Raw genomic sequence first — 13808 nt, forward strand, 5'->3', positions numbered from 1 at the left:
CCGCTGTGGAAGACCGAGATGGACCCACACTTTGCTTGGTCTGAAAAGGAGGTATTTTTTAGGGAGTTCTAACGTGCAGACTCTTTAGCATTGCCTCAGTGTCTTCTAAACGAACCATAGGGGCGGAGTATGAAATGTTTTGAGCAGACGTGGCACTGTACAAAAGTCAACGATTACGAGAAAGATTTTTGACTGCTGGATACATTAACGGTCTATATATTTGAAGATTTTTATTTTATTTTAAATATTCCACAATATGATGCTACTTTGTTTTATACGAGGACAGGTGCTACCCCGACGATAGTGATGATGCTAGAAATTGAGTTGTCAATAATAGAGAAAGAGCTGGTAGATAGTGGTTTCAAGTCATCTCTGGTATAGTTACTGCCATCGATGATGGTGATGAAAATGTTGAGGGTAATGATAGAAATTGTACAAACTATTGAAATTTGGAGTAAAAAATTATTGCGACTCTGTGGCAAAACTGCAGTAGCTGATTATTAAATTTTAATGTAGTGGTGGATATTCCAAATTATGAAATTAGGTGATTTTGGTTTACTTTTAAATCATTATTTATTTATTAACTTTATTCATTCTTGACGTCGCGTTTGTAAACAACAAATAAATAAAAACACAATTTTGTCAAGACGATGAAACGTTCCAACATGTTTGGGCTGATGATCATTCTATATACGATGCACAATACTCTGATAACAGATTGCATGGGTTAGAAATTTCATTTGTCTATGTAACCCCGAACTAGTGTTACTTTTACAGATATTTGCAGATTTTGCGTCTGTCAGAGTACAATTTTTTGAAACCATAACCAAATAATAATATTTAGTTGAAATTTTTTAATTTTTTTGATTTAAGCGACATATTTCAGAGCTGTAAACTGTTGTGACTCTTGTATCGACGTGCACTTTATTAGCTGTCACTCTGGTCGGAAACAAGATTTTTTCTGTGGACTTCCCCACAATGCGGTTGAAAGGTATTGCCTCTTTGCTAGTGGATTTCCAGATTACACTCTTTTCTACAAAATATGTTAGTCATTCATTTTGAGTAAGTATACATGTAACATAAGTAACTTTAAGTATCAGTAAGTTTACATGTAGCAAGTTACATTTAAGTAACCCAAAGTAACATGTTAGGTGACATGTTACTTTAGTTATTTGCATTGAATTTTATGCTAGGTAATAACGTTGAACATTCATCTGTGGTTGAGTTGAAATTTTTTGCTTGACATCGACTTTTGAAGAGTTGGCCTTTTTTGGTGCATGTCGTACATTTTGGTCCTAAATTCTCTTATTATAAGCAATATTTATTACAAATATTTCAATAAATTTCAGTCGAACATTAATAAAGTACAACTTTTCTAAGTTGGAACATTCAACAGTTGGAATATTGTTCAACGTATTGTTCTATATAAAAATATAATTAAATTAAAAAGTTGAAACAATGAAAATATAGCAGATTGAGTAAATAAATATTTTGACGAAGTGAGCACTGACAGACGGAACATCATCAAGCCAAGCTGGAACTTTTCTCAGTACAAAATAACGGTCGTCACTAGACAACTGCTGACACCAGCAGCTCCACCAAACGAGTACCAAAAAATCCTTATAGATTTTGAGCGACCGCCTGAATCGTTTTTGCATACGAAAGAATATAAATCTGTGGTACGGGATGGACTCGAAAACATTGTAAATATTCATTGCTGTTTATATTTTAAAGATATTGGAATTACCTTTTAGTAATTTCAGTATTTTGTTTTTTTAGTGAAGATGTACTTCGAAGCTGTTAAGATGATTAATTTTCACAAGTAACTGAAGCACGCGATAGTCAAAGATCTTTTTTGATGTATTCGAACCGGATGACTGCACGCACCGCTAAAAGGCACCAGGCGACCTTAACCACTAGGCTATCTCGCCGCCGATGAGTTTTTAGAATGGATTGACGATTCGTAAGAATAAGCCAGTGCCTCTTCCTTTCTGATGTCGGCTTTGAAATTCAAAATTTGTTGAACATAACTTACTTTTTTGCAATATTCACAACAATTCAATTTTTCGTTTTTTTTATTTATACATGTTGAAATAAATTGATTTAAAATTCTGTGCCAAACGTGTCAGAATTTTAACGGCGTTCTCCATATAAATTAGTCGAAAAAACTTTATAGTAGAATAATTCGACTAAAATTTAAATTTTGTCATGTATTTTTAGACATTCACCACCAACATAACCCATGACTTCCGAACAGCGGTTCAGCTGAACAGGCTGAACATTCGCCTTATGGTGAACAGAACTTGGATGCAAAATTATTTTTTTGTCGATTATCTTGACTTTGCTGCTGATCTTTCAAGTATGTCTGCTAATTAATTGTTTAGTGATTTGGAATGTTTATGGAATTTGCCGCCTTGTTATTCATGAGTGCTAGGCTGCTTCAAGTTTATAATATCACAGTACCGGTACTTTTTCAGTATTCGCTGTGGCATCGATTAAGCATTTGATCGAACCCGATACCGCCAAAACATTAAGGACAAAACAATATTGAAACTTGAAACCAATGCTTTTGAAAGTCATTTCCAATTAACAAATTTTTTATTCAAAATTAAATTTTGCCGTCTTGCGTGTTTGGTTAAAAAAATTTGTTCCGTTCCCGCTGCTCTTTATATCTTTAAAAGTTGTTCTTTTGAACTGTTTAAAAGACTTCACAAATTTAATTAATTATTAATTTTTTTATTTTTAAAAGTCAGTATCTTAATTAATTAAATTAATTACTTACTTACTTAATTAATTGAACTAAAATAGTAATTAAACTGAAAAAATATTTTAATTAAAAATAGTTACAAAATTATAAAAAGTAATATAATAATGGAGAATATAAATTAAAACACACAAAAACGCAAAATTTCGATAAAAAATCTGTCAAAATGTCGGCTTTAAACATCATCCCAAACAAAATGATAAACTGAATTGGTTGATATTTTAGGAAAGTACTTGCTGTGGCTACCTGTAATAGTATTTCTATATTCCACATTTCCGTATCCGTAAAACTTTAGAGCAGATCTTTTTCTGAAGCAAGTAACACCAACGTAGATAAACAATCATCAGCCGCTGTGTATCAAAGGCAGTCGTATGATTATGAGCCTACTATCAATAAAAAATTTGGTTCAAGTTGAATTTTTTATTAAAAATTTCTAAATGAAAATGTTATAACAATGGTTGAATGGTCAAATGAATGGTTGCCATTAAGAAACGTTGTTATTTTTGCTCTGCGAGAAATAGATTCCTCCAAAATAACCACCAAAATATGTTACACGAATTCTATTTATTTTCACTGAAGACAATACAAACACGGACGTAACATATTAAAATGCCCATAGCGCGAGTGCAAAACGTTCGCTTTGCGAAGAGTACAGTCAATCTAGGTGAACCATTAGTGTGCCTATCTGACTCCGAACCTGATGCTCATCATTGGACATGGACAGTCCGATCTCTAGCCTCAAGACACTTTAGAATTAAGCACAACTACATAAAGTTTCGTGTGTATGGGACATTCGAGGTTAAATGTGAAGCGTTCAATAAAATTGGAGACGAGAATACATCAGATTCCTACGTAGCTTCAATTAGTGTTGTGGGTTAGCAGTTAATAACTTTTTGTTGCATAAATAGTATCTTTCAAATAAACTTGAAAACTTTAATTTCATGAACAAAACAAAATTACCGACATGATTAAATGAACAACAATTTGAATCTGAAGTACTAGTGCAAGCACCGCGTAGTTGTGTACGGCGAAAGTGAAAAAAAATTGTACATAAAGCTTATAAAAAATTTTCAGGAGCAGTTCATGATGTTCGTTTTGATAAGAAAACTATTAAAGTCGGTGGGACTATAAAATGTCTTTCGACTTCAGGTCCCAGAGCAAATCGATGGACGTGGTTCGTCAACTCAACAATAGGGTACAAACTGGATAGAGATGTGTTCATTATATCACGCAACACCATGACTTTTATGAGGGAGGGAGTTTACAAGCTGATATGCATAGCTTACAACAAAATTTCTGGTAATATGAAATTTAGTTTTTCCGCCTCTTACATCAGGGTCCTTGGTTGGTTATCAAAAATTTTGCTATCTTTTTGTTTCAGCATTTTTTTAATGCCGTAAGCCGTTAATTTAGATTTCTACGTTTTTGTTTATTAAATTTTAATAAAAGTTTTTAAAAATGATGATATTATTGTAGAGTGTGGAAAGAAATTACTGTGTAGCGATTACTTAATTTCTATGTCTAATAATTTTTCTTCGTTTATGATTTAAAACAAAATTTAAAAAATTATCATAATTAAATGAATATATATTCTGAAATGTAAGAAGAATACACTGATTCATACATACAGCCAGTGAATTTTGCACAGAAATAGTTATGAATGTCAGAAGCAACTGAATATTATTTTTATGATTTAGGAAACAACTCCGATATAAATGCCGAAGAAAACGTCGATGAAACTATTTTTCCTGGTTTGTTTGCGCGTTTTAATCTTTCATTGTGACATCAAAGTTTTAGAATTTAATCGATATTTAATAAACTTCTAACTTAATAATTAGCAACTCGAACTAAGTTAATCAACAATCATTTATTCAAATCATGTTAACAAATATTATAAAAAGAGTTCGCACTGGATTTTAAACAGCCAGGCTTAGCATGATTTTTTTTATTAATTTTTTTCTATAACAAAAAACATCAACTATATAATATGAAACATTACAGAAAAAACACTAAACATGACATATGACACGGAGAACGTGACTGAAGGTTGAATTTTAACAAAATTGCTTGAATGTATTGATACGAGCAGAATTTCATTTAAAAGTTGGTGTGCATGGTCCTTTAGATTGTGTAAGAATAATGTTAAGTCTTTGTAACAATTCATTTTCGACCTATTTTCTAGTTCATGTTGGCAAAATTTTTCGTTGTTATAATTTTTTGTTTCAGTTAGTAAAAGTTTCTTACAACGATAACTTTAACTCAATTGACAGATTCTCAAACCATCGCTAAAAGGGCAACTTAACAGTGCTATGAGTGTGACTTACTGATTATGATTTCGCGTGTTTCTTGATTTCAACCCTGCTTTTTCTGGTGACTACAAAAAATAAGCATTTGCATCGCTTGCCAATGTTAATTTTTTTAAAAATGGCCATAGACATGTTACTCTTGTCTCATGACTCTACTCCACTCCACATGTTGGTATCATGACTATCCATTCGACATGTTGCTGTCCCAAGACTCGACATATTGCTTGTCTTATGACTCCACACGACATGTTGCTTGTCTTAAGACTCCACACGACATGTTGCTGTCCCAAGACTCGACATATTGCTTGTCTTATGACTCCACACGACATGTTGCTTGTCTTAAGACTCCACACGACATGTTGCTTGTCTCAAGACTCCACTCGACATGCTGCTTGTCTTAAGACTCCACACGACATGTTGCTTGTCTCAAGACTCCACTCGACATGTTGCTTGTCTTAAGACTCCACTCGACATGTTGCTTGTCTCAAGACTCCACTCGACATGTTGCTTGTCTTAAGACTCCACACGACATGTTGCTTGTCTTAAGACTACACTCGACATGTTGCTTGTCTTATGACTCCACTCGACATGTTGCTTGTCTTAAGACTCCACACGACATGTTGCTTGTCTCAAGACTCCACTCGACATGTTGCTTGTCTTAAGACTCCACACGACATGTTGCTTGTCTTAAGACTCCACTCGACATGTTGCTTGTCTTATGACTCCACTCGACATGTTGCTTGTCTTAAGACTCCACACGACATGTTGCTTGTCTCAAGACTCCACTCGACATGTTGCTTGTCTCAAGACTCCACTCGACATGTTGCTTGTCTTAAGACTACACTCGACATGTTGCTTGTCTTATGACTCCACTCGACATGTTGCTTGTCTTATGACTCCACACGACATGTTGCTTGTCCATGACTCTCCACTCGATATTTACCATCGCGCTATTTATTAAAGTACCATTAGCTTACCTTGTGGTGCATCAAAATGTAATGGCTTCAGTGCGACCATGTCTTCCTTTATCAGATAAATGATTTCAGGGCCACATTTATCAAACACTACAGCCGTTCAACTTTAATTTTAGACTGAAACGAAAACCACTTAAACAGAAAAATTCATTTGTAATATCAAAAAAAACGTAAAATCAATTGTTTAAATTACGGTTTTAGCCTTAAAATTAAAAATCTGTCGGTTTGTAAAAACGACTACATTTTTGCTCTCTAGAGTAAATAAAAATTGCTAATTAGAAAGTTTTGAACTCAAAAGTTGGTTGTATGAAACTATGGCGTTTAAACTTTTGCCCATACAACTTGAAATAAAACAAATGTTTAAGAGTATTACGACGAATAGATATTTATTAAATTACAACAACGGAAAATATTGAACAGGATATCCGGACGATACAGGTTGGTTAATCAGAATTTGTTTTGTGTTTTTTTTTCGTCGTTGATGATAATTCGCGAATTCGTAAATTACGATTTTCTTTTTTTTTTTTTAAATTTCCTTTAAATTTTGGTTTGTGTTTATTTTTGCTTATCCGTATAGATGACAAATAAAATTAAAAACATTTCTTTGACATTTTCAGATTACCCTTTTGAGCGTTAGTTTTGCAGTTCTGGTGAATGTATTTTGTTTCACCTCGACAGGTTCTTTGTTGGATAACGTTCAATATCCATGTTCAGCCAGTTTCTAATTCATTTCAAAGGTATAAAATTTACCGTATGCTTACGTAACGTGAGATAACAAAAATCAGTTAATATAAAATGCGTAGTTCAAGTTTGCAAATTGCGTTTCAAAATTACTTTCAAAGGTTTTATTTTACGCGTTGATCACAAACGCTGGTAAAATTGTGACGAAACGCTGAACAAAAATTATTGTTACGTTATTAAACTTATTTTCCTTCATTTGCACAAGTTTTATTCAGTTTTCATTATTTTCCCCCAAAGTTGTGACTCCAGGGGAAGGTGAGATACTGTGGTCCTAACAAATCGCTTCTTATCGTTGTTGGTCGTTCCTATTTCACAAAAACGCAGTGTCAAAGTGGAAGTCGGTCGGAGATTTACATTGGAGTCGAAATTTTTTGAGGAGTCCGAGTCCGAAAAATGTTACAAATTTAATCAATTTTTTATTTTTAATTCTGAAATTTTTTTATGATAGTGTTTTTAAGAAAATGCGTAGCGATATGCAATCATATTTGATACTGAAAATAATTGCAAATAATGTGAATAAAATCAGATAATTTTTTGTGTATTTTTTAAAACAAATAAAGTAATTTTATTAAAAATAAAACAATTACATAGAAGTATTTCAAGTGTTTTATAAAATATTTCTTGTTTAGTAGTGATTGTGAAATAAAATTATGATGAAAAAGTTGAAAAATGTTTTCTGGGAATTGGAACCTGGAGTCGTGAGTCGGAAATTTTTCCCCGGAATCGGAATTTCTCGAAAGGCCGAAATGGGAGTCGGATATTTTTTTATTTGACTCTGACACTCTGCATATAAGATGGTTTTTTTTTGTCACCATATTTTAATTATTTTGAATGAATTTAATCGTTTCAAACTATTCAATTTTCGCCTAACTATCATTTGAAATTGTTCACAAATTTCAGAGTATAGTGATAAGGGTAACGCACATTTTTTTTGTGATTTTTCTTTTTTAAATTTTTTTATAACATTTTTTCAAGGTATTTACAATAAGCACAAGGTGAATCAGCGCTTCACATGTTATGTAATAGACGAGGATCTCATGAAATTCGAAACTTGTCACTACAAAAGCGGTGCCATAGCGCCGCTCAAATTTTCAATGTGAACTTCCAATGTTCTTTCTATTTGTATCAAGATTTAACTTATAACCTAAAAATTCGATTGAACACATTTTTACACAGAAAGGAAAACCGATGCGCAAGGTACACAAATATTTTAAAATTATTTAGCGTAAAATAAAGTTAAAATAAAATTATCGACAAACACATGAAAAGTTTTTTAAATGTAACTTTTCTCCAACAAGTTAGGCGTTTAATTTACTGAAGTTTTGTCACATAAGTCATTGTTAAATTCAGGCATTTCCTAAAAATAATCAAAGATAAATAAAGATCTAATAAATTTTATTATGAATGTTACCCACCTACAGTTCGATGATTTTAATTGCAGACAATTTACATCAGTCTTGGATTATCGCTGGCATCTCACTTTTCTCTCTCTTTCTTTTTCTGCTTTTCATTGCATTTTTCATCATAAGTTAGTATGATTTATCTAACATTTAAACTGCTATTATTTAGAGCTTTAATACACGCGGGCGTTAAAGTATTACTTAATTAAAGAGCTTTTGATATCTTTTTTGAGAACGAATATTCCAAAATTGTTTAAATGCAGGATCTACAAAATCACAAAAAAGACGGAAGTCAGAAACGATAAAAGAGGCAGCAGCAGCAGGCCAATCGTCTGTAAAATCTAAACAACCTGTAAAATGAAAACCATCTTTAAAATCCCAACAGTCTCCAAAATCCAACCAACCTCCAAAATCCCAACAATCTCCAAAATCCCAACAATCTCTTATATCCCAACAACCTCCAAAAATCCAACAATCTCCAAAATCCTAACAATCTCTAAAGTCCAAACAATTAGGTGTCTCCCCTGCTAGCAAAACTTTTTCGTTATAAAGTTCTTTCACAAACCGACCTATTTATGTACTTTATATTCGAGCAATTACTTTTTTTTAAACAGAGTATTTGTAACAATCAAAAAGTACAAAACATGATTAGTGTTGGCCGTTTTTTAATATAATATTAAATATAATTTAATATAATTTTATATTGTCAATTGATCAAATTAATTTGTGAATTAATTTATGCGAACTTGTTTCGAATGAAAATTTACAACGAAATTGCAAAAAGGTACAAAAAAAATCGAATTTTCAAGTTTAAATGTGCAATTTATGAAATGTTTATTCAATTGATCCAAACATTTATACATCATTAATGTCTAAGCGAAAGTCGCAACAAAGCTTGCTAGAACAACCTTTTTTGACGAGAAACTAAAAAATGATGTATGCTAAAGTTAACAATTAACGGAAATCGCGAATCATTTTTCATATAAATAAATGACTATTCATGATATTTAATTACAAAAATGCTTGTTGTTTTACCATGAATTCGGAAATGACATTATGGACAAATATTTGAAAGGATGATGTAGGAACTTATGAGACGTCAGTCGTTCGTTTGCCACAAAAGCGTCAGCAGTCGGCATCCACAGGTAAAGGTTGGTGTTGTCCGTCTACAAGTCGTTGCTCGTCTCAGTAACGGCGTCGCGGCTTCTACATTCACTGTGAATATCATCAGCGGGGTGTGAGAGTTCGTTTGCAGTTAGTTTCGGATGAGTCGGACTATCGAGTATCGAGAATGACAAGCGAAGAAATGAAATGTTAAAATTTGAGATAAGCTGTGTGCTAAATCTGTAAATTCAATTAAATTTAAGGAATCCTATACAATTTATACACCATGTACTGATGGTTCATGTTTAACACTGTATAGCAAAACAACGTCATTAAACAGTTTCGACGATATTTATTGAGGTAAAACATTTTGGAATGTTTATGCATGTATTTCTGATGTTTATGTATGTTCTCCTACTGTTTGTGTTCCTACCCTGATGCTCATCATCTATCAATTTTACATGCAATTGATGCAGAAATGTTTACGTAATCGTTGTTTCCGCGGTGTAATTTGCGATATTTTCAATAAAATGTTTGTTTGTGTTAGGATGTTTGTGTGTCTGTTTATTAACGTGGTTATTTGTTCGTCTGTTTGGTTGGTTGGTTGTTTATTTGTTTGGCTGTTTATTTGTTTGTGTATTTGTTTGTCTGGTTGTCAGGTTTTAAATGTATGTTCGTATGTATGTTTCGGTACAAATGTTAAGTCATAATGCTTATATGCTGAATCAGCCCATGTCGCCATGTTTCTTTGGGCGTGTCGAAACAAGATACCGTATTTAGGCGATACCACGTTGTTTCAGCTATGTGGTAGTTGTTTGTTTTTAATTTTGTTTCCTAATATTTTCTGCGTTTCTGTGTGTGTTTGTATGTGTATTTGTGCGTCTATGCGTATCTTTCTCTCTCCCTCTCTCTATCTTTCTCTCTCTCTCTCTCTCTCTCTCTCTCTCTCTCTCTCTCTCTGTGTCTTTATGTCTATGTCTTTCAATATCTTTTTTTTACAATCTGTTCGTCAACGATTAAAATGACAAATAAAATATTTAAACAGAAGATAAAGAAAGAGTAAAGATTGAAAGAAGTAAGACAGTGAGAGAGAAGGAGGCAATGTAAGTGGAAATAGAGATTTTGTGTAAAAATAATCCGACGAAAAATGATGTATGGGAATGAAATGTCATTGATCGGTGGAATGGGAATGCGTGCCCTGCCTTCATGCCGCCTGTCCACAACACAATCATTGATACGTACTAAACTTCACATTCAGGTCGTAATGTATAATGTTCTAAGCACTCCCAACATTTTCATATTTTCATCAGTATTTGTATCCATAGTTATGAGCCCGTGTCTGTGGGTTCGTATCGTTACTTTTTGTGTCTTTGAGGAAATAAATAAATCTATTTTGTAGCTGGGACATACATCGTCGTTATTTTCTTTCCAAAGACCCATCTTCATTTTCTGCGTTTGGCTGAGTTTGATTTGCAGAATATAAAAAAAAAATACAAACAAAATCTGGATAACGTGCAACAACATCACCAATACATCATGACGACACTTTCTGTTTTAACACCAACAACCACACAACGCCAAAAACAAGACAAAATAATTAAATGAAATAAAATAATAGAGTACCAACCAAGACTACTTCGTTATCTAGACACTCGTGTTTTGTTTACGGGAAATTTATTAATAACAAACAATTTATTCCAAATATTTGTTTATAACATGCTAAACACTAGAAATTATTTTACATTTTTTTTATTCTTTCTCCCTCTCTCTCTCTCTCTCTCTCTCTCTCTCTCCTACTATTAACCACATTAATAAATGATACGCCTCTTACTTTACACATTCATTCGTTGGCTCAGCTAGTAAGAGTGCCTGTTAAAAAACATTTTCATATTTTCATGATGAAAGGGTTCGAATGCTGACTGAGCAAAAATATATCAACACTATTTTAATCCCACGCATTCACACACCACACGTACACACACAGCACACAAACTTACACATACATATACTACAGAATAAATTATTTTATAGTTGTTTATATATTTATCAAGAGATAATTAATTGTTATATAAATTAATTGTTTTATTTATTTGTCTTTTTAAACCATTACTTTATTTTATTAGGCCTTTATCTCAAGAGACTGCCAAAAATGGCCTGATGTAATCTCTGGCTGATTGATCTGAAATGTAAATAAAAACTTCTGCTGGTTCGTTTTTGCTAACAAGATTTGTAATTGTTTACTGCAGTGTTTCATTATTATTGTTATTTATTATCATTATTATTGTTATTATTATTATTATTTATTATTATTATTATTATTCAGAATTTTTGGAAATCGAATATTTATCACATTGGTATTCATTTGAGTGTAATCCATTTTCCATTATGATGGTTCGTCAAGAGCACAACATTTTCCAACATCAAACCGCAGAAATCTCAAACTTCCATAAAAATAATATGTTAACAATAACAACTCCCACAACAATAATATTTATTGTTAAAAAAGAATCCATTGGTATTTTGATTGATTATGAAATGATTTTGGAGAAGTTTGATTTTTTTTTTGAGGAGTATTGATAACTTGGTGAATTTGTTGTTAAGTTGTGTGTTTGTTGGATTTAAAGTTCTCCCTTGGACTCTTGTATGATCAATTTGATCATCCTTGTCTTCTTGTTAACATCCTAATTTTAAGGGGCAAATAAAATTTCATTCGTTTTTTCCATTTCGTTTCGTTTTTTCCATTTCGTTTCGTTTTACCCATTTCGTTTCGTTTTTTCCATTTCGTTTCGTTTTTTCCATTTCGTTTCATTTTTTCCATTTCGTTTCGTTTTTCCATTTCGTTCGTTTCGTTGATGCAATTTCCAAGTTTTTAAAATGCTTATCTTTGGTGATGCTAATTTTGGGTGATAAGTAGGGTGTGATGATTAAAGACGTCTGGTTCCTGTGTTGCTAAGATGTAATGTTATACACGAGGTGCGTGTGATGTATGGCTTTAAGCATGGCTTTACATAAACTGTATGTTTGTCTCGTTAAAAAATGCAGTAAAACAATTTCTAACCACTTTATTCTTTAATATTTTTGAAATCGAATTTCGCTTAATAAACTTCGTTTGATGAGTGATGAATCAAATGAACGTATAAAATCTAATTGTATTTAGCAATTAAAAATGGCAATAAATGAAATTGGCGATGATGATGATAAGGATGATGATAAGGATGATAAGATGGATGATGATAAAGATGATGATGATGATAATGATGATAAGGATGATGATGATGGCGGTAGTTATGGTAGTGATGTAATGATTGGATGTGACAGACTGGCAGACGAGCCGTTATAATGATGTTGTTATTTATGGTGGTGCAATTATTTGCTTGTTATCTAGCAACTAATCAACATACATATAATCGTTTGGAGGCTGATTATGACGACGACGACGATGATGATGGCGACGACGATGATGATTAATTTTCGGTGGTGATAATGATAATTCAGTTGTGGTGATGATGAATATGATGATTGAGATTATGCCTGATAATGATAATTCAGGTTGTGGTGATGATGAATATGATGATTGAGATTATTTCAGGCAGGATCTAACTTTGCCAACCATCCAACCAAACTTATTGAGAGAAAATTAGATCTTTGCTGTCTGAAAAACTTTTGATAATTATTCTTTTATACCCAAAATATTAATATATTATTTATTAATGAAAAAGAGCTTAAGTCGGTCTTTATGAGTAAGCTTCTAAAACATTGTGTGGTCGATATTAATGTTGTATAAGATTTTGGATGGGAATCTAGAGAAGCACCAAATTTGGCCGAATTTCGAATAGCCGATCTACTTACGATTTGACCGAAACCGAAAGCCTAATACCAATAAATGCCCAAGTTTAAATGAAAAACAATTTTTAGAATTCAGTTATTCCGAAATATTTCAAATTTATAAAAACCCGTAAAATAAATTATTTGCATTTAATTTAAAAAAAACCGATAGCTAAATAGGTCGAATAAGTGAATGCTTCAATGAGTGGAAAAAAGTTTGTTGTACTTCCATTTAACTAGGTTTGTAGAAATCAACGAAACATCACAAACACATCTCGCAATTCACGAACCAGTTCACTGTATAAAAAATGACAGAGCCAACTGTAGGACTCAAAATTAATAGAAAAAATGTGTCTGACAAAATTTAAAAAATGATTTATAAGCCGGTGGATCATGAGACCGTTTTGGATCCATACGTCTGTGTTTGATGTGCGCGAGTTAACATCTCTGTATATCCAAGTTTTTGTGCGTGTGTTATTATGTACGTGTACTGTGTGCATAATACCACGCTGCTACTACACACACAGATACACACACATACACATACATACATACATACATACACACACACACACACACACATACTTACAGACAAACAGACACATAGTCAAAGCGTGTGTCTGTATGTATATATGTTTGTATATGTATGTGTGTGTGTACGAATGTGTGCATGTATGTGTGTGTATAGTATATG

At 32.6% G+C, this 13808-nt stretch overlaps 2 protein-coding genes across 2 annotated transcripts; both read left to right on the plus strand.

Annotated features, from left to right (window-relative positions):
* Positions 1 to 665: 665 nt before the first annotated feature.
* HELRODRAFT_176464 (hypothetical protein) lies at positions 666 to 2376 on the plus strand (the record flags this gene model as incomplete). Its single annotated transcript, XM_009023827.1, has 4 exons — positions 666 to 726; positions 874 to 1044; positions 1501 to 1679; positions 2221 to 2376. 4 exons carry the CDS (start codon positions 666 to 668, stop codon positions 2374 to 2376), a joined length of 567 nt encoding a protein of 188 aa, XP_009022075.1.
* Positions 2377 to 3373: 997 nt separating this feature from the next.
* HELRODRAFT_176465 (hypothetical protein) lies at positions 3374 to 4164 on the plus strand (the record flags this gene model as incomplete). The annotated part of the gene is made up of 2 exons (XM_009023828.1): positions 3374 to 3638; positions 3839 to 4164. 2 exons carry the CDS (start codon positions 3374 to 3376, stop codon positions 4162 to 4164), a joined length of 591 nt encoding a protein of 196 aa, XP_009022076.1.
* Positions 4165 to 13808: the final 9644 nt, after the last annotated feature.

Source organism: Helobdella robusta, assembly GCF_000326865.2.
Source record: "Helobdella robusta unplaced genomic scaffold HELROscaffold_38, whole genome shotgun sequence".
Lineage (NCBI taxonomy): Eukaryota > Metazoa > Annelida > Clitellata > Rhynchobdellida > Glossiphoniidae > Helobdella > Helobdella robusta.